Source organism: Calidris pugnax, unplaced genomic scaffold, assembly GCF_001431845.1.
Source record: "Calidris pugnax isolate Ruff unplaced genomic scaffold, ASM143184v1 scaffold32, whole genome shotgun sequence".
Taxonomy (NCBI): Eukaryota; Metazoa; Chordata; class Aves; order Charadriiformes; family Scolopacidae; genus Calidris; species Calidris pugnax.
The window spans coordinates 2,325,926-2,345,816 of record NW_015090783.1 but is presented as its reverse complement, the minus strand read 5'-3'; the positions used below and the strand labels follow the sequence as shown (position 1 = coordinate 2,345,816).

Genomic DNA, 19,891 nt, shown 5'->3' with positions numbered 1-19,891 from the left:
TTTTTTTTTTTTTTTTTTTTTTTTTTTTTTTTTGGTTGGGCAGTAAATCATTTTAACAGTTTAATAAATATTTCTGAAAAACAAGTATTTCTGCAAGACTGGTGTCCTTTTGTTTGTGGAAAGTTAATACCATCTCTATGGGTCTGTATTCTTTCCCCTGAAAAAGGCTGACACAACTCTTCGTGGAAATAAAGCCTCAAACCGGGCAAGGTTCAGCACAGGGCCATTCAGAGGCTGACTAAAAAAATACAGTTTTAAATACATTAGCAAATATTTAGGAATTGCCTATGATGACAAGGCTACAGAGCCTTTTCTAGAAAGCTCTAAGCTGCTCAAGGGAAGATGCATGTCTGTATGTCCACATCCTGGCTCTGAAAAAAGGAGAAAGGAGATGCTTTGCCCTGTTTTCCTCAATTCAGGTACAACCAGCAGCACACCTAGTTTGCAGAACCAGATTTAAGCCCTGTGCACGCAGGACTTCACTGCAGAGAGGAGAGACCAGAGCGGCTGCAGCTGCGACCATATTTAACCAGGACATTGTCCTTCAGCGATTGTCCATGGACTAATCAGGAACATGAGGAGTTTCCTGTCCTGCTGACTGCTCCTTTGTGTTCATTCCTCTCATAAAAGGGAATGACATCCTCCTGTAATGTAAAAAAGAGGTTGCTTCTCTCTCACCTCACATAGCTAAGGCCATAGTATTACTAAAGATCTCACCTGTCCCAGCGTTTTCGAGAAAATAAAGTCATTTCCCACCATCTTCTGTCTGGGGGCACACTTTTCAGAAACCTACTTTGTTGTTATTCCATTAGTATTTCTTCAACAAGTGGCTATTTCATAAAGGGCATCCATCTCACTAAATGAGTGTGGACATCTGGCACACAAATAATTAAACACAGAGCTCTCTCGTGAACCCTAACGCAGGCAGCCCGATGGGTATCTATCGAGGTGTGCGCTCAGTTCCAGTGGGAGGCCCGTACATGTGGCACATTCCTTACATTCACCAGTTCAACAAATATTAATACAAAAGTTTATTTTCTCTGAAGAACAATTCAACATGTACCTTAACTGCATTAGCAACCGAACTACAGAGAGCTTCTAGCAGGCGAGTCAGGGGCACGAGACAGCACAGAACCCTGCTCCCAGCCCCGAGCTGAAGGCCACGTCTGCAGCAGAAACGTTGTGGATGTCAGAGCAGACACCACAGCCCAGACAAGGCACCGTCACCTACCGATGCTTGTCATCCTCTCTTTGTTTCTTGGTATCTCTTTCCCTGCTCCGGTCTCTATCCCTGTCCTTCCTGTCTCTGTCCTTCCTCTCCCTCCCTCTGCTCCTCTCCTCTTTGGAGTCCCTTTCTCTCTCACTTTCACCCCAAGCCCACGACCGCTCCCTTTCCGGCCATCGCTTGTCTCTGCTCCTTTCATGGTCTCGGTCCCTTGTTCTCCAGTCCCTTGTTCCTTCACGAGACCAGTTTCTTTTCTCTGCTGAGCCTTCCCCATAGAAATCATTCTTCATGTTTGGCAAATTGATGGGCTTTCGGAAAGGTCTGTCCCGTCCTCCAAACCGTAGCTGCCCAGATTCTTTTTTGCCCCCAAAACCACCTCCAAGCCTCCGAGGAATCCATCCCTTGAGAGTTCTCTCCAGTTCAAAGTCCACAAAGATCTCATGCTGATCTATAACCAGCCTGTTGGCATCTCTGTGGGCCTTCAAGAGAGCACGCTCCTCTTTGTACTCAATAAACGCGTAACCCTTGGAAAATCCCGTGACCAGGTCTCGAACCAGACGTATCTTTCTAATGTCTCCATACCGGGAAAAGACCTCCTTTAACTTCTCTTCCGTTGTCTGAAGATTGAGCCTTGCCACGAACAGGGTGAGGTGAGGATCTCCTGTGACTCCCTTGTTGGGTACGTAGCGTGCCAGCATAGCCCTCCATATGGCACGGTCGTGGGGCTCCTCATCCGTGCCATCGATGCTCCCGGCTTTGAGGGGGTCATACTCCTTCGCTATGGGGGCCCAGTCATTCATTGTCTAGCGGGTAAAAACCAGGCATCACACGGGTACTTTAGGAAGAGCAGCGAGTAGTGCAAGAAGCACTTTCAGCACTGCTGTACAGTATTTTTTCAATAAAAAAAATCCCTCCCTTCAATTTGATAAAACTTCAATAAACCGGCAACATGGCTGTTGTTTGAGGGCACCTCCCCGGGCGGAGCCACGGCGGGGAGCCCGGATCCGCCCCGGGCTGAGGGGAGCGCGGCGGCCCCTTCCCTCTCCCCGGCCTAAAGGGCCCCGTCCCCCGCCTGAGGGGGCCCCGCGGCCCCGTCCCGCTCCCCGCCCGAGGACCCCCCTGCCGCCGCCCCGCTCCCCTCACCTCTCCCGGCGAGGCGGGATGGCGGCTCTCCGCATCGGCAGAGGCCGATTCGCCAGGCCGCGGCGGGCCGGGACGAGGAGGCCGGTTCCCGCCGGTGTGAATTTCAACCCCTTTTCCCCTCTCCCTGTCAGGCGGAGGCGCCACCAACACACACGGACGCCGTCCCTCCCCGCGGCCGCCTCGCCTCGCCCTGTGGCGAATGTGGCGCTGAGGAACGGCCGATGCGTTCGCCTCCCTCCTTCCTTCCCCCCCTCCCCGCCCGGCCCGGTGCCGATGCTGGTACCGGTGCCGATGCTGGTACCGGTGCCCAACCTGGCGCCCCGGGAGCCACCCCCGGCCCTTCCCCGCCGTGCCCTTACCGGCGGCGGGGGGTGTCTCGTCAGGGCGGGAAGGGGCGCTGGGCCGCGGCCTCCTCCATGGAAACGGCCGGGGGCGGGAGGGCTCGCTCCGCCCGCGGGCCCCGCCGGCAGCGCCGCCCGGCCCGGCCTCCCCCGGGGGAAGGAAGTTAGCGGCGGGCATGCAGCAGGGCCGGGAGGAGGAGGAGGATGATCTGGAGGAGGAGGAGGAAGATGATGATGATGAGGGGGATGGAGGCCCGGAGAGGGCTCTGGAGAAGAGCCCCTTCCAGCTGACGGCCGGGGATGTCTACGACATCTCCTCCCTGGTGGGCCGGGACCTGCTGCAGCTGGGGGCCGGCCCGCGGGTGCCCGCCGCGCTGGCCCGGCTGCAGTTCCGCATCGTGAGGGTGCTGGAGATGCTGGAAGCGCTGGTGAGCGAGAGCAGCCTGGCCGAGGAGCAGCTGCGGGCGGAGCGGGACAGCCTGCGGCGGGAGCTGGAGGCGCTGCGGGCGGCGGGGGGCCCGGGCGGCCACCAGCAGGTGGGTGCCGGGGGGCGGCGGGGCCGGGGGTGGCGGCTGGTGGGGGGCACAGGCTCCAGGGTCAGCTTCCCCAACACTTGGGAACCCCAACTTGGCCTGTCCGCTTGGCCACAGGCAGGTGGCGAAGCCCGCCCTGACACCAGATGGGTCAGAGGATGCTCTTGGCACAGTCACCGGTCTCTCTCCGCAGAGAGAGCCTCAGAAAACTTGTTTCTCATCTTTGTAGAAGGCCGTGAAGCCATTTCTAGAGCGGAGATGGTCAGTGCTGTGGCTCCCTCGCCCCTGTTCCGCTGTGGCTACTAACCCCATGCTTTGGGCTCAGCGAGGTGCAGCGCTGGCAGAGGAGCCCAGACACACACGGGCAGAGTTTTGCTGTACAAATCCAGCATTTTACAGCTCCTGCTCAGCACCAGCCCCACAAAGACTATTTGCCATTCATGCAAAGGCTAAAACGTCATTCCGTGCAAGGGAGACTGATGTCTGTGACTGAAAAAGCCATTACCACAAAGGTCTTAAATTAGGAAATGAGAATTCATTTCTCACCTCTCTCTGCCACGGAGTGTTGGTGTGACGTTAAACAGGTTGCTCAGCCTCTCTTGTCATCAGAAAAGCAGGTAAAAGCAGCTTCTTGGCAAACTGGATTGCAAACTCTTTGGGACAGAGACGTTGCTTTGAGCTGTGGTCAGAGCCTGTCACAGTTGGGCTCTGCACTTGGCTGGGAAATGCAGGCACCAAGCCTATAATGAACTGGTTGGAAAAAAAATCAGGATTGCAGTGAACTCATACTGGTTCTAAGAATTACTAGGTATTTATAAAATTCAGAGTTTTTCCTCTAGGATTGCCCTGGTTTTGACAGGTTACAAGACCATGACCACCATCGTTTATTTTGCAGCTCAACCTTGGACCAGATAAAATGGTAATTGACCTCACGGATCCAAATCGCCCCCGGTTCACATTACAGGAGCTGCGAGAAGTATTGCAAGAGCGTAACCAGCTGAAAGCTCAGCTTCTTGTGGTGCAAGAGGAGCTGCAGTGCTATAAGAGGTATATCCTGAAGTCAGCAAAGAACTAATAACAATTACTCTTGTCTGGGGAGCTTACCAGATTGGAGTACTGTGGGTCTGAGCACCAGGATTGGGTTAGGCACTGTCCAGATGTACGAGAGGCATCTGTGCTCCCAAGAGCCTACAAATGAGCAAAGAAAAAGGGGGGAAGGATGAAGTCTCTAAGCAACATAATTTTAAAACTAAACTCCCCCTTGTTCTGCGCAGCTCGCAGCCTGTTCCCATTAATTACCACCATAAGCCTACACGCGGTTACTCCCCCTCCACAGACAAGCTGGGTTCTCATGCCCACGAGTCGATCTGTGCAGCCACGGCAGTTGCACACGTACCGTTCTCGTCTAAGGCCACGCTACGTACCAAAGAGCACGGGGGTTTCCATCTCGTCTTTAGTCAAAATTTCCTTCCTCCTCCGGCTTGCCGTGGGGGCCGTGAGCTTATCTACTGCTCCTTTGCTCCCACAGGGGTTTGGCATTGATCTAGAAAGCAGAATGTTAGGCCCTTTTGTCATCATTCAATATAAACTGTGGGGTTTTTTTTATAAGACTACCAACACAGGGTTGTTTAAACCACTTAAATGTGCAAAACAAGAAATATTTTGGGCTTTCTAGAAGGGACCAGCCTGGGAGAATCAGCGTGAGCCAGAGGGTGGGATGCAGGAAGGGTCTTGCTCTCAGCGCTACAAATTCCTTCACTGCCAAGGCTGCTCTCCCCCAGCCTCTGCCGCTCATCATCAGGTTGCATTATACACTCTTTGGGGCAAGAAACTACTTCTTAATCTAAACACAAAATGTCTGAGCACGTTAGATTCCAGTTGAGATGCTCGGCAACAGCTTCTTAGATACAGTAAGCCCGCCCTTTGCCTGGGCTGTAACAGGCAGGTTAAGCCAAGAAGTTAAAGTTAAATCCAAGAAGTCATTTTACAAACTGCTCGACAGCACTTCTCTCTGCACCGAGGGGCACCGCTTCCCCGGCTCAGCTGCCTGCCTTCGCTGTGCTGCCATTGGAATGGTGTTTTGCTTTGTTTCCCAGCTGCATTGCACAGCTTATTACAGGCCAAGTTAAAAATTAACAGTGTGAATGTTTTTAGGTTTTGAGCGATTTAAGTCACAGAGCTGTGCACCCAGAGAGTGCATCAGGACTGCTTCTCAGTTCAAGTAATTCCACGTGCTTATCTCCTCATACAGCGTTCCAGCTTAAGACAAAAACCATCTTCCCTTGAAACATTCATATAAAAATCCTAATTATAATTGTACAGCCATAAAGAGTAGTTGTGCAGGGGAAGGAGATCAATATATAGTCTAAAATGCCTTGTGTGCATTGGATATAAGTTTGATATAGCACAAGGCAACTGACACCCTTGCAGAGAATGGCTTAAAACAACTAATGATATTTGGGGTTTACATTTTTAATGATGATTACTGAGTAGAAGGTATCATGCAAATATTAGAGATCTGCACTGTCACCAAACAGCTCCTGGTCCCATTTCTCTAAGAGGAGAATCTGCCTCAGAATTATCCCATGCCTGATGTTGCACCAATTTCTAGATACTCTCCTGTATTTTTATTTCCGAGGTCCAGAGGAGGATTGTTGCTCATTAGGAGTGTTGCTGAGCTACTTTCAGCCTTCAGCTATTGCAGTCACAAGCTTTGATCCACTCAGCTCTCCAGATAAATGAGGTCAGCTCAGGACAGTAAACTGGCATGCTGTGAAAACACAGTGCAGCACGCAAGCTGGTAAAATCTAACCCCATTCCAAGCAGGGGAAACATCCTTTGGTAAAACTGAAGCTTTTGCCTAAAATAGGTGGTTACAACTTTGTAGAGTGTAGCAGCACTGAAGAGGATGATAAAAATCTACAGCTCGGGCAAAGCCTTTCTTTTCTCCTCTGTAGGATGGAAAGAGGAACAGGCATCTGCCTTGCAGGGAAGCTGGGAATCTCCCCTGTGTTCCCAGCTGCGCGGTGTGAGCCTTCGTGGCTGCGCTGAAGGTACCGCAGATCCACCCATGCAGAAACTCCCCATCTGTGTGTGCACCCTGCTGTTGTCTTTGGACTCTTGTACAAATCCAACATGTAATTAAGCTTCCCCTTCACTCCTGTTAGGATTTGCCATTCTTCCTCTGTAGAGAAGTCAGCTCGTTACTTGTTTGGTGTTCTCATTAAAGCATAGCCTAAGCAATGTTACATTGCAGCATTTAAGGAAAATAAGACCAGTTCGTCACAAGAAATAGGCCAGGCTGCCATCCCTGTCCTGTGAACACCCGTTAACCCACATCCTAGGCTGCCCAGGGAAGGGTAGAACATAGGACAAACTCATGAAAAATAAACAAACCCTCTTCTTTTCCCAGTGGGATCATCTCACAGAGAAGGGACCAAACTGAAGAACTGGAAAAAGAGGCCAGTGGCAGCAACCCTGGCACCAGCAAGGACAGTGAAGAGAAGACAGTCATCAAACGGCTGTAAGTTTGTCTGCATCTTTTTTGGCGGAATATGGGAGAACATGGCATGCTTCAGACTTGAAGAATCCAGGGTTGAATTCTGAACTTTGGCCTACTTAGCTGGATATTGTTTTCTTCTGCTCTCCCTGTAAAATTAAAACCCGATAGAGAAACCCTTTCCTGTGGACAAAGCACTCCACAGGAAGGCAACCTCCACCCAGACAAGCGGGGCGTCACTTTTTTCTAGGAAAAATAAGCATTTCAGAACAAAACTATGCGACACTCTCCTCCCCTGCTAGCATGTTAAGACTCTGCTGTGGGAACACGCCAGCTGTCCCCGGAGGTTTGTTTACATTGTGTTCAGCAGCTGTACCCAGTACCCACAAGCTCAGGCTGTGGCCCCAAAGTTCCCCAAAATAGCAGAACACGTTGACACAGCCAGCTCACTCCACGTTCCTTCTTTTCCAGTTGTTCATTGTTGTCTCCCTTTTGTTCTCTTTATTTGTTTTAGGTTCTCTTTTAAACATGGAAAACGAGCATCCTCGAGAACTTAACCACTCCTGTTGGGAAATGGCATGGATGAGCCTCTAAGGTGTCAGGGGAGTTGATGATGGGAAGAGAAAGCATCACTCCTACTGTAGAGAATAAGCAGTCTCACAAAAATGGTGTTGTATGATACTCTTTCAGAATAGATTTTACTTTGCCTTTTTTTTTTTAGAAACTGTTTAAGACAGACACTTTTTGTATTTCTTAGATTCTGGCCAGACATCACCCACATGTAGAGAATGTTCATACAAAGGTGATTTTTATTCTTATTAAAAAAGCCTGTGATGATCTGTAGTACCCACTTATTTATCCTGTCTATCAAATTGCACATCCCAAATGATTTTGCAAGATGTAAGTATTTTCAAGAGCTACATACCATTCACAAGTGCATTCAGAGCAAAGGGCTGGGAAGGAAGAACCCATTGAGATCGCAGTCCCCACTGCTCTTATGTAGAAAGTAATTATCTTACACAACACAGAACTGCTTGAAGAAAACCCCACCAAAGGAAGGTGCAGTTGGGCTGTGACAGCAGAGCCCCTGCACATACACAGGAGTGGCCAGTTGGAGTTGAGATAAAAGATGGGGCCGAAGAGGACAGCAAGGGAAGAGCACAGCTCTGCCTGCATGAGGGACTGATGTCTTTTAAGAAGTTCAGATGTGCTCAAACTAGAACAGATGCACCAAGCTTTTCATTTCTGACAGCTAGAGGTCTCCTGTGGTAGACGGTTGTATTTTTCATATGCTCTGTTCTTTCAGTCATCTGTCACAAGCTGGGTATTAGCCTCAGTAATGAGATTTATCACTGGTGGAAGCATATAGGGCAAACAGAGGAGTAGAAAAATCAGCTTGAAATACACCAATTAGGATCCACATTTAGAAAAGCAGAATCTCCAGAGCAGAAAACTCTGAACAGACTTAAAAGGAGCAGTGACAGGTATCAAACTATGATCTTACTGTCTTCAGAAGTGTAAGGAGGCTCTGAAATCTTTTGATTCCCTCTCATATGCTAGCAGCATGAAAAAATATAGGACACTTCACACATCTGCTCAGATGCATGATGCGAATGCAGCTTTGCAGAAGGTAGAACTGCAGTTTCCTCCCAGAGAGAATTTGTGAGCAACTGTACGTTAGCAAAGCAACATCAAAGATGTCTGACCCAAGCAAGCTGGTCCATCTAGGGCACAGAACTGCTGAAGTGATTTTGCCATCTTCAAAATAGTAATAAGCCTTGACCATGTCCCTGTGACATTTTCTAGAGCATGGTAGCATGGAAGAAGTCGCTGCATTTCCTTAGCAGAGGCTTTGTATTTAGAGAAAATCAATCACCCATCAGCAACAGCCAGGATACACCTCTGAGCTGAAGAGACATTTATCCAGGGATATATTTTCTGATTGCCTCTAAAAATAGGGGGGAAGGGGAATTATACCACAAAACACACTAATCGCTCTTCTAAGTCTTAATGAAACAACTTCAGGTAATAAACTGCACAGATTAAACAGAGCTGTGCAAAAATAACAACCTGCAAGGAAGGCACAGAAGACTGCCATAGCCCTAGGCCATTCTTTGCAGTTAGTTGAGGAGACAATAATGAAAGCTGCAATTATTATTTTCAGTTTGCCATTTAAGATGCTCTTTATTAAAAATAAATAAATAAATAAAGGTGGGAGTTCACCAGTTAAAGCAGACAGGAGAACACCTCAACCTTTTTGAGCTAGTCTTTCTCAAGTGAGCCACACAGATTCTCTTAAAAGGGGAGCAAATTCCTTGGCTATGGCTACACCAGAAGAGACTACAGTCCTGTCAGAGCAACCCCACTGCCTCTGGCAAGGCCACAGCAGCCTGACAAGCAGTTTAGCTCCCAACCAAGGGCATCTTCCCCTGCTTTACCTCTTGTTAGAAGGTGAAGCCTTCCTATAAGGCACTGGGATAAAAATTCAAGCGGCATGTTTCTGTGAAAAGTATTTTGAGACATATATCTCAGTTCCTAGAAAAGTAAAGAATACGTATTCAGTGCAACATCAGCTTTATTACCATCTTCCGATGCAGTGCTACTTGATTACCAGTTAAGCATTTCAAAGACAATTTTTTTTCAAATGTAAATTAGGGAGAGATCTTCCCCCTTTCTTGTTTAGAAAAGTGACGCTGAAGAACAGTTTTAAGCTATTTGACCTGATAGAGAACAAGCAAATGTTTAAATAAAAAAAGAAAGGAAGCATTTTATTCCAATTTTGACTTCAGGGAAGTGCTCTAATAAAACAGGATACTGTACACTGCTGTAGTCTCTGTTACTGAGACCAGAGAAAAAGAAATCAGTGCCAACTCAAATAAGTCAGCCAACAAACCTTACCTGTAACTCAGTACATGTGAGATAACAGGTCTCCAGTTAATTCTTCAGAAATGGTGAAAATACACAGGCTATCTCTGATGAGCTTGCCTTGTGTTAAGTAGGAAATAATATAAAGCATTTTATGGCTAATGATTTTCACAGCTTTCTTTCAAAATGCTAATGATCTGCAAAGGAGACAGGTACTATAGCAGCCACTTCATCAATAATAAATATATTCTTTATTTTACAGAGACATTGTCTTCAAGTTTTTAATTTAAAAAATACATCACTAAGCCACCTCTCTTGCTGCTGGAGCATACAACCAGGATGTTGTTGCTATTTGACCTATCACATAGGCAAGCACATAAGATTGTCCTAGAGGGCATTAGCTGGAACAGCAGCCGCCTTCAAGACATGAGGAACAGGAGACATTAACAGAGCCACAGATCCCTTGCTGACATCTTCCAGCAGCAAGCGTGGCTGATGGCTCACAGCCATTTTCATCTACACACATGCCAAGCCTGCCTTGGCAAAAATTCCGACTGGTAAGAATTCATCTTTAACATAAAGGACCTGCATTGTATTGCCCGCCTATATCACAGATTTGGTTCTCCAACAGTAACGTTACAAACATCGTCAGATGCTGAGCACTCGACTCCCATTTAAGACAGTGGGACCAGACCAAGCTGGACAGACCTACAGGACCAGGCAATAAGGAATCTACTTTCTTCATTGCATGAACTCCATCATTTCAGTTTGAAGCTGCATATGAAGAGGACTCCTATTTTTGGAACCGCTATGCTCTACTTCAAGCATTCACAGTAAATAAATAGCTTCTGATGTGGCTAATTAGCATAGGAAGGTAATAAAAAATTTTTGGAGACAGCTTTTTCTTTTACGTCTTTAAAATCCTCTGGGAGACACCTCCAAGAATCAGCCATCAATTATAAAAAGGTACCATCTTAAATTTTAGAAAATAAGTAATGTCAAACATTGATTCTCTCTGTGAAGTTCTATCTTCACAATTCTGATCAGTATCAACCCAGTCTGTCAAAATCCATCCTCATTTGGCTTGGAGTCATTTCTCTGAGGAAAGCAGCCAATTTGACCATCCATTTCCCTCAGCGCCAGTGCATTTAAAGTTCATTGCCAACATGAGATATGACACTGGAAAAACTGGATCCCTACCACAAATTATTTGAAAACGATAGAAACAGTCGCATCCGTCTCAGAGAAGCCTGTCAGCACTGGGTTGTAAAAAACAGTCTGACAAGCAGTCAAGCCGTTGGATGTACGAGTCAGAGTACAGAAGTACATCTGCTGTCATAAAGCTAATGCCAAGTTCATCGCCCCACGAAGTGGAGCATGAGATTTCATCGCAAAAGCAGAAGCACAACCCAAGTGATGAAGTTTCTGTGCAAGTCTCTGACTGCATGCTCAAGTGGCACCGGTCACTACGCAGAAGTATTCAAATTTTAGGGAGAGTTTCCTTTCACGATATGGAAGTTTTGGCAATCTAAGATCAATTATTCAAGCCTGCCTGGAAAACTGTAATAGGTAATTAAATACTGCAAAGCAAAAAGGTAGTTTTTAAGGAGCTCAGAACACCATAAGCAGTCCGCTAAGAAAGCTGAGGGAAGTGAGGACAGGGGAAAAAAAAAACATCCACTGGCTCCTTGCAGAGCGCTCAGTCCAAAAAACAAAAAGAAACAACCCCAAACAAAGAAGATGAATTAGTGTTTCAGCCATGGATGAGCTTCAATGGAAGCTTTGCTTCTGTCTCCATAGTCATACAACAGTTCTTCACCTGCTTTAATGTCTCTGGAAGCTATCAATATGAGATGAGGCACACCATCGATGTCATGAAGCTTTGTTTGACAATTGCCACATTTGCTGTGATTAATCAGTCTTCCCAGACGATTAGTTTCTTTTGTAGCATCAACACTGAAAGAACAAGAACAGAATGCAGGATTGCTGCATATCATGCAGTCACATTTGTGCAAATCAGATAAAGAACTAGGAACCCACACAAGGCTTGAAAAATTAAGGAAAAACAGAACATCACAGAATATTCATATGGTTGAACAGACAGCACATAATATGGCAGTTTACCTAAACTAAAGCAATTCTGGGAGATTAAGTTAGCACACAACCCAGAAAATGGGAAATTTTGGACTATGTTTTTGAGCTGCCTGTTTCCAAGCAGCTCTCAACTGTTCGTGAGGAATAGCAGAACCCAGATGTAAACCACCACCAGAAAGGCTCGATGCCTTAAAAGCTCTCCTCTCGAGAAAGCTGTCCCCAAGCTAAGTAGTATCCACTGAGTAAACCAGCAAGTTTCTACTCACGCAGAAGGCTGAAAACACCTAAATACTACATGCCCAACTTCCAGAGACCTGTACCCTAAAGCTCTGGTGCCCCTCATTACACAAAGAAGTATTACAGTTGTCATTGTGTATCTAGACTGAAGTCAGACACTTTGAATATAAGGCACTTCAAGGTAATTAATGTACAGGTTAAGTGACCCACCCTCCAGTATCATCAGCCAAGGAAGAATGTAGTTGCTTTGAAAGAACTAGACTTTAGGGCAAATGATACAGCAAATAGAGGGACAAAGCATGAACACAGGGTGGGTGTCAGGTACCAGAGAAAGAAGAGACCCAGTCAAAAACAGTGGAAGGAAATGTTTCTCTTCCAGTAAGCATGCATACTACTTTTCAGACAAAATCCTTGCAACTCATGAAAAGTAGTTAATTTTACAAGAGAATAAATTTAGGCAGAAGTCCATGGCAGAGACAGCAGTCTCATCTAAGCAGATACAACTCTCCGTATAGCTTGTGCTGTACTTAAGAGAACAGGTCTTTGAGTCAGCTACCTTTTAGCTCAGAGGTACAGGAGGTTCTTGGACCATGAAAGACTTCTCCAAAAAGATTATCCTAATTCATGGTTCCCATTATTTTTTTTTTTCTTGAAAACAAGAAAAGACTTAGCAGCATTCAAAGCCTCTATCACTCAAGGAAAGAAAAGCTTACCAGTACGTTTTGCTGAGGTACTGAAAATAGTACATATAGCAGCCTGTGGATGGATCTTGAGCGTACAGAGCTTCTCGCTTTTTAGCATCAGTGATCTCTATGAGATCCCCATGATATTCAACTACAAATTCTCCTCGATTAAAATGTTTAGTAGCAATGACTCCTCTCCCTTTGCCATCGATGTAATCAATCTGTTGAGTTGAAAAGAAAATCAGCTGGGAAATTAGAAAGTATTTACATGACTGGAAATATGCTGTTTAGTGAGAAACGAGTGATTTGTCATTAAAAAATGCTATAGCAGGATATTTGTGTGTATTGCAGACAGCTGTAGAAGCACAATGCACAGCATTGTGGAAGAAATATAGGATGAGTTTGGGACACACCCTGAGTTATCAGGTATTTTGATACAAAGCCTTCTAATCAAAGAACTAAGAATTACTTTACATAAACCGTACACAGAGTATAGTTATCTATTTTTGCTTTTAAACTACCTATTAGCTGAGGCAGTAAGCTTTTCCGTTTCAGGTTCACCATCATGCACAGGTTAAAAAGTTTGAGGAACAGAAGGATTGATCACAGAAAATACATTTATCACCCAGCAGTGTAATTTATTATTCCTGCCTCCCCCTGCAAATTGGACAACTCCAAAGAAGTTCTCCTATCACTGTCATAGAAGTGACAGTGGGAACTGCAGGCTGCTGCCTTTCAAGAATCGCAGTTCTCTGCACTAAAACAGAAAAAAATTCTGTTTTAAATTCTAAAAAGGATGAGATTAGAGTAACCCAGATGGTAAGCACTTGGTCCCAATAACTAGTATTTGCAGTGAGAGGAAAACCAGTACAACCCATTATCTCAAATGCCATAATGAAGACCCACAGCAACCAGCTGTAAACAGGCTAAGAGAACTTGCTACTGTACAGACAGTATATATGGGTGTTGCCTTTAAAGCATATGACAATTAAGATGCTATATCTAACCCCTTTTCTGGAAGCTAACCCAAGAAATGAGATACTGAAGGGAGCAAACGCATTTTCAGTAAAACCTATAAAGCTCCTTTAATATTTATGACTGAGGCTGCACGTACTTATTCTTCAGAGCCAAACATTGCCCATCCAAAAGGAAAGACAGCTCCAGTTTTGCTGCACTTTCATCTTACTATCGAGGCACTGCAGCAGCTCCGAGTCAGAGTTCTACTACTTTGTGCTTAAACAGATCAACAGCAAGATACCATATAAACAGTACAGCTACTGAGGCTGGCATTGCCATTACCTTCATTCCTTCTTCCTTCCCACTTGTAATTAGCTCATCTATTTTCCTCCTCTCCTCAGTCTGCAGAGGAAACAAGAACAAATAAAACCACAGTGTTGTTGATAGCTTTTGTAGCTTATTCTATAGCTAAAAGCAAATTATTAGCCAGCGGCACTCATTTTTCCAAACCATGCCACATTTCTACCAAAACTGAATGGTAAAGAGACAGATTTCTGTCCCTCAACATATATAAGTAACTAGATTCTATCCTAAAACAGGATCAGCACTTCCAAATTTTAAGAATGTTCTTAACAATACGCACAGTGCACAATGCTATTCATATTTGGCCAATTGAAACCATTTACACATAGTTATGCACTTCCTCAAATGCTCGATTACCCCACAATGTTGTAAGTAATGTCATTTTAACAGAAGCACTACCTCCAATTCAGATTTGCTCTTCCTGGAACTTCTTCTAACTGGGTAATAATCTGTCACTTTTCGATTTGGTGTCCTCCCTTGCGTTCTAAGGGATAAGAAAAATAGAGAAAACACACATATTTCAGTCTATTTCTGAAGCTACACCTTTAGGACAGAGGTATCTAAGAAATTGTTATTTTCAGCTTGGTTTGTTAAAAAGTGATCAATATGAATCAGTATTTCTTGTCAGTATTCTTCACTTCAAGCCAAAAGATAGATCCCATTTTTGTTCCCCACAACATTTCTATTACTCTAGTACTAAGTCTTTAACAACAAGAACGAGATGCCATTGGAAACCAACTGAAGGTCACGTTACAAATCTGAAGCCCCCCCATGTGCCTTGCCAGAAGGCACTCTAAAATTTAGGTCATGAAAACCGCTTGGCAAGGAATTCATTAATGTTAGGTCACATTACTCTGATATCATGAGAAAGATTATCAGCTGTGCCAGGAAGCCTCCAACTGTAATTAATCTAATATTCTGTTTCTGACAAGATACATCCCCATTTGTCCACAGAAAAGTAGGTCTTTATGGCTCATTAATTTCTTTTTCTGTTGGTGATCAGCAAATATTTCACCTAAGATAAAATACACTAGCCTTACTTTCAAGAAAAACAAGAGTCCTCTGCAAGGTAGATAAATACTTTGAGTGCTATTTTGTATTTTCAAACATATTATTCTTGAGAAAACAAAGAAGCCTCCTTTAAGATTTGTTCCCCTCAACATCACTATTTGCTTAAAAAAGGCAACAAAACAAGAGTAACAATTAATTTCAGGGTCTAAGGGTAGTTCCTAAAGGAAAAATGCAGATCAAAGCCTTCTCGTCCAAAAGGCCACACAGAAGACAAGCTTTTACAATTCCAGAAGTCACTTACTTCCTCCTTGGTCCACGTTTTGCTTTAACCATCTTTTTCTGAGCTGGCTTTGCATTGGCCTCATCAGCACAGTCTGAAGGCAGGGGTGTCTTTTGGGTTTCTACAGTTTCTTGGTTTTGATCAGAGGAGGGCACCGAAGCATTGCACCCACTTTCTTTATCTTTCTGGTCTTCTGGTTTCATAGCACCTTCAATTATATTGCCACCATTCTTTTTCTCTGGTGACAGGAAAATAAAGTAAGGCTCTGAACTTAGGATCATCTATACCAGAGGGCTTTAAATGAATTCCAATCGTTTCTAGTCCAAGTTTCTAGTTCTGTCAAACAGGAGAAAGAGGAAGGGAATGATACAATCTCTTTCTACTAGAACCTAGAGACAGGCTGTTACTCATCTTTTGACTAGTCATTGCTACAGTACAGTTAGTACAGAGGGAGGGATGAGTAGGGAAGGGGTAAAACAGAGCCCAAGTACTTCATCATGTGAAGTTTGTGACTTTTTTTAACCAAACTTGACGTCATGGTTTAACCCCAGCCAGCAACTAGGACCATGCAGCCACTCGCTCACCCCCTTCTCCTACAAGAGAAAAGGAAAGGAAAAAAACCCCAAACTCGTGGGTTGGGTTTTTGCACATCCCTGCCCCTGGCCAACCCCCATTTATATACTGAGCACAATGCCTATGGTATGGAATATTCCATTGGCCAGCTTGTCTTGTCAATGTTCCCTCTCAGCTTCTGTGGAAAGCTAAAGAAGTTCAACTAATGTAAAACATTAGCTAAAACAACTAAAACAGTATGCGTTATTAGCATCACTCTCACACCAAACCCAACACACAACATCTACTAGAAGGAAAGTTAACTCTATCCCAGCTGACACTTCAGCTGAAGTTGCTGAACACACAGCAACTTCAGTGCAGCGTCTGAAACAACTGCACAGTTTGCATCTGGCATACTAAATTATCAAGTTGCCATAAGCTAATCAACATCCTACACTGAAGAGGGAGAGGAAGCCTCTCTGGATCCTGCACTGCTGGATCAGTAGCTGCAGACGCTGATACCAAGTGGCCAACATCACTCAAGCAAAATCCACAGGAGCTAAAGGGCTGAGACTTACAAGAAGTCTACCCCCACCAACCACCATTTTCTTGGTTGTGTGCAATCCTACCTTAACATGACCACATCCTCCTTTCTCAGCCAACTGATTTAGAGGTAGGTGAGCACGGCTTAAAGCTGCATAAAGTTTTTTATTTAAAGCAAGTCATGGGGTTTAACAGTCCCATCTGCTAACACAGATGCTTCAACATCACTGAAGAAATGAAACACAGCCACAAGGCCACAGCAGTGGGACAAGCTGAAGCCATCTTCATTTTGTCAAAATTGGAGAGCTAAATTAGGAGCTAAAGGCTCTAAGTTGCCAGAAAACCTGACACTCCCTGTGTTGAGTGGGACTTAAAATACCTGCTTGCTAAGTGTTTGCATCAAAACGTTTTGACAAATTACCAAGGTTATTAAACGCACCTTTAAACACAAGACAGCTTTTTTTCCCCCCCTCCATAAACTTATGGAGCATTCTCATTTCTACTCGCTACAATGAAGCATCTATGAAGCCTGGCACTCAGCATCCACAATCTGTGCTCCTCATTTTCACCACCTTTAATTCACCCTGAAACTTTAAGGATTGTTTCTTTTTCTACCAGTACCTCTACCTCATACCCGATTTGACTTTGAATTGCCTTTATACAAATTACTATGAAGTAGTTAAATAATAGAATAAACCAGTTCTAGGTAATAAAACCAACAAAAAAAAGTATTAGATAAACTGTCAAACACTGAACTCAAGAAGGACGGTAGTAAGAGAATTGCAGGGAGATTAGGGCTTATTGACAATGCAAGTATTAGCTTTTTATATCCAGAGAGACAATGCAAACATAGCCAGACAAAAAACAAAGGAAAAATGGCCTGGTAAGTCTGTGACCTAAATTTTGAAAAGGATAAGGGCACCCTCATCTTTGTAGGGTTATAGTTTCCCGATAGAGTTGTAGGGAATGCAACTGGGCCAGGGGAGGTGCCCGGCCTTCTTGACTATGTACTAAAGTTTTCAAATCGGGAGTGGGGGAGCACATTTAATGAGGCAAGCAATCCAAAGATCAATCTTACCATCTCCTTTCCTGTAGGTTTCGTTTAGTGTTTTGCCCTGACATTTCACCTCGTGATACATGACAGAGTTTTCCTCTTGAAGCGGGGAGCGAGCACCAGGAGTTTTGTTAGGATTCAGGTAGCTGTAGATTTTGGATTGACCAATAAACACATTCTCCTAAAACAGACCCACACAAAAAGTCAGTACATCACAGAGATGCCAGGTTCATCCAGTTGGTATCCACAACACACTACAAAGACCAGGGCTGACAACTGGCTCTGCTAATGCAAATTAAGCTGCTTTAATGCATCATCCTTGCTGCTGTTGCTATTTCTACTAAGTGAAAACATAACGGTGGCAAGCACTCAGAGAAATTTACTAATACAAACTCTCAGTCCAAGAGGACTTTCATATGAAATGTGGCAGGATGAGGTAGTCATAACTAACTCCAGCCTCCACCCTGTGCTTCACAGTATGAACTCTGGTGCTAAAAAAAAAAAAAAAAAACCAACCCAAAAACCAGCCCTGCGTTCCTCAGGAGGAAGACAGCCTCAGAGAACACAAGCCAAAAAAAAATATGAACAACACAGCAAAAATTGCCCAAGCCTAGAACATACCTCTCATAGCCAGAGAGCTATAAGCTTACTCAAACACTCTTATGAGGTGTCAAATGTTACTGCAGTTAATTATTCGCTCTGAGCAAGACAGGAATCAGTTTTGCACAGTCTACCTTGAGTGACACCTCTCAGTGAAGTCTGGGATATAAACAATGCTATCTTTTTATCCATTATATTTCACAAAATAAAGTGTAGAAGTTGTTCATGGCAAAAGAAACATTAAAGAGTCTACACAAAGCACTCATGCGCGGTCTGGAAAACGGTAAAACCCTCTGGCACAGTCAAACCCCACAGAGACCAGAGTTTCTGTGGCTTGGGCCAACAGTGAGCAGTATCAAATTTAGCAAAGCTTAGTGGAATCGTGACACCTTTGCTTTTACTGTCTCCTGCTACCTCGCCAAGTTTGACTGACTGCGCAGTACATGTAGGGCACACAAATTTCAACTGTGAGATCTTGGTGTCGGGACAAGCAGATGCAACTTGGCCAAAATGTGTTTGTCTTGGCTATAGTTTGACTCAACTAAACCAATTTTCAGACATTGCAAGCCAGTTAAAGCAACAAAAACATGCATCCATTTTTTTCAGAAAAGCACAAAGGTTCTCATTAGTAAAAATAGCTCAAATATAGCTGATTAAACAAATACTCCAGTATATGTAGTAACACAAACCCTAAAAAAAAGGAAACAAAACACACAATAGAATACATGGGGTAATTTTAATAATTAACATAATAATGAGTAACAAACTTAACATATACATAATTCACACACAAAATAAGACCAGTTAAAGGTTCAAGTCTCAGTCCACAAATAAGCTTTACTAATGACTAATGTTACAGCAGAACAGCCTGAGAAAAAGCAAGTCAGTTAGACACTTCTTGACTTCCAATATTTCTGAAGGGTCTATGAAAGGCAAGACCCGTTTATTAAAATGCTGGGACTTTTAACGATGGAATAGTGTGGAAATACTCCATTTTAACAATTGCAAGCAGTGAACACTGTGCTGCAAAGTTCTCAAGATTTAGTGAAGAGTTTAAATACGGGCATTTCCGGAGAAAGCCAGAAGCAGTGAACTGCAGCAGTCCACCTGCCAGCAGAGCCTTCTCATTTTCAGTACACCATTAACAGGAAACTAACGACTATTTTTCCAGCGTAGTTTCCTGCCCTCATTCCCAGCTCCCTGCCTGCTGTGCTCCTGGCGCTACTGAGATGCGGCTGCCACGTCTTTGTCTGTGCCAGGCTTGAAACCCTCAAGAGCAGGGATTTTCTCAGGGGAGCACAGCACACGAAGGGCTGCTGAGGAGCTCCAGGATTTGATGCAACAACCACAATTATTTCCACGGGGGGATTTTAATGCAAAGTGACCATCAACCTCCGGCCAACTGCCTGTCACAGCACTACAGGGCAGGAAAGATGGCACGGAGGGATTGCCGAGCCTGGGGCCTGGCCGCTGGCTGACAGCCCCGGCGGCGCCCCGAGCTTGCAGGGTAGCTGCGGCAGGGTACGGGGAAAGGCGAAAAGAGTCCGATTCTAGTTAAAGTTAACCCATTTCTGAATGACCCCGAGGAGCCGCAGAAGCCAGGCGCCCGGGGCCGCGCGGCTCCCCCAGGCAGCCCGCAGGCCAACCCGCTCGCATAGTGGGGGGAAGCGGAGGGCGCGGCAGACCCCGGGAGCCACCCGCTCTTCTCCGCCCGCCCAGGCCCGGGCAGTGCTTACCCCGCCGGCCCGGGGGCGGCCGGGGCCCTTCCTCTCGGCGCTCTCGGGACTCGCCTCCTCTGCGCCGCCCGCCCTGGCCTTGGGCATGTTCTTCCCTAGGAGCAAAGGGGGAAGATGGGCGCCTGAGCCATGTCCGGCGCGGCCGCCCGCGGTCATCGCCCGGCCGCCGCGGCCT

General features: G+C 45.3%; 3 protein-coding genes across 7 annotated transcripts in view; 1 reads left to right on the top strand and 2 right to left on the bottom strand.

Annotated features, from left to right (window-relative positions):
• Positions 1–1,016: 1,016 nt before the first annotated feature.
• SNRNP35 (small nuclear ribonucleoprotein, U11/U12 35kDa subunit) lies at positions 1,017–4,724 on the bottom strand. 3 transcript variants are annotated; one of them, XM_014961821.1, is made up of 4 exons: positions 4,667–4,724; positions 4,347–4,430; positions 3,789–3,992; positions 1,017–2,028 (listed from the first exon to the last, which is right to left on the bottom strand). In XM_014961821.1, the coding sequence occupies exon 4, from the start codon at positions 2,023–2,025 to the stop codon at positions 1,228–1,230; it is 798 nt and encodes a 265-aa protein (XP_014817307.1). In that variant the 5' UTR covers positions 2,026–2,028; positions 3,789–3,992; positions 4,347–4,430; positions 4,667–4,724; the 3' UTR covers positions 1,017–1,227. The 3 variants fall into 3 exon arrangements, with proteins under 3 accessions (XP_014817307.1, XP_014817315.1, XP_014817321.1); XM_014961829.1 differs by lacking the exons at positions 3,789–3,992; positions 4,347–4,430; positions 4,667–4,724 and adding an exon at positions 2,728–2,862; XM_014961835.1 differs by lacking the exons at positions 3,789–3,992; positions 4,347–4,430; positions 4,667–4,724 and adding an exon at positions 2,369–2,505.
• On the top strand, positions 2,870–7,584 carry RILPL2 (Rab interacting lysosomal protein-like 2). Its single transcript, XM_014961842.1, has 4 exons — positions 2,870–3,245; positions 4,138–4,289; positions 6,655–6,765; positions 7,256–7,584. The coding sequence occupies exons 1-4, from the start codon at positions 2,886–2,888 to the stop codon at positions 7,296–7,298; spliced, it is 666 nt and encodes a 221-aa protein (XP_014817328.1). The 5' UTR covers positions 2,870–2,885; the 3' UTR covers positions 7,299–7,584.
• A 616-nt stretch (positions 7,585–8,200) lies between these two features.
• Positions 8,201–19,891, bottom strand: part of KMT5A (lysine (K)-specific methyltransferase 5A) — a 16,719-nt gene continuing 5,028 nt past the window's right edge. For 2 of the 3 annotated variants that reach the window (XM_014961774.1, XM_014961762.1), the window contains exons 2-8: positions 19,717–19,811; positions 17,405–17,561; positions 15,253–15,469; positions 14,340–14,424; positions 13,920–13,979; positions 12,651–12,841; positions 9,299–11,562 (exon numbers count right to left, since the gene is read on the bottom strand). In XM_014961774.1, the coding sequence (XP_014817260.1) occupies positions 11,352–11,562; positions 12,651–12,841; positions 13,920–13,979; positions 14,340–14,424; positions 15,253–15,469; positions 17,405–17,561; positions 19,717–19,803 (1,008 nt within the window). In that variant the 5' untranslated portion in view covers positions 19,804–19,811 and the 3' untranslated portion in view covers positions 9,299–11,351. Of the gene's footprint in view, positions 9,277–9,298; positions 11,563–12,650; positions 12,842–13,919; positions 13,980–14,339; positions 14,425–15,252; positions 15,470–17,404; positions 17,562–19,716; positions 19,812–19,891 lie in introns of those variants that run through there. The other variant, XM_014961767.1, reaches the window with a different exon arrangement.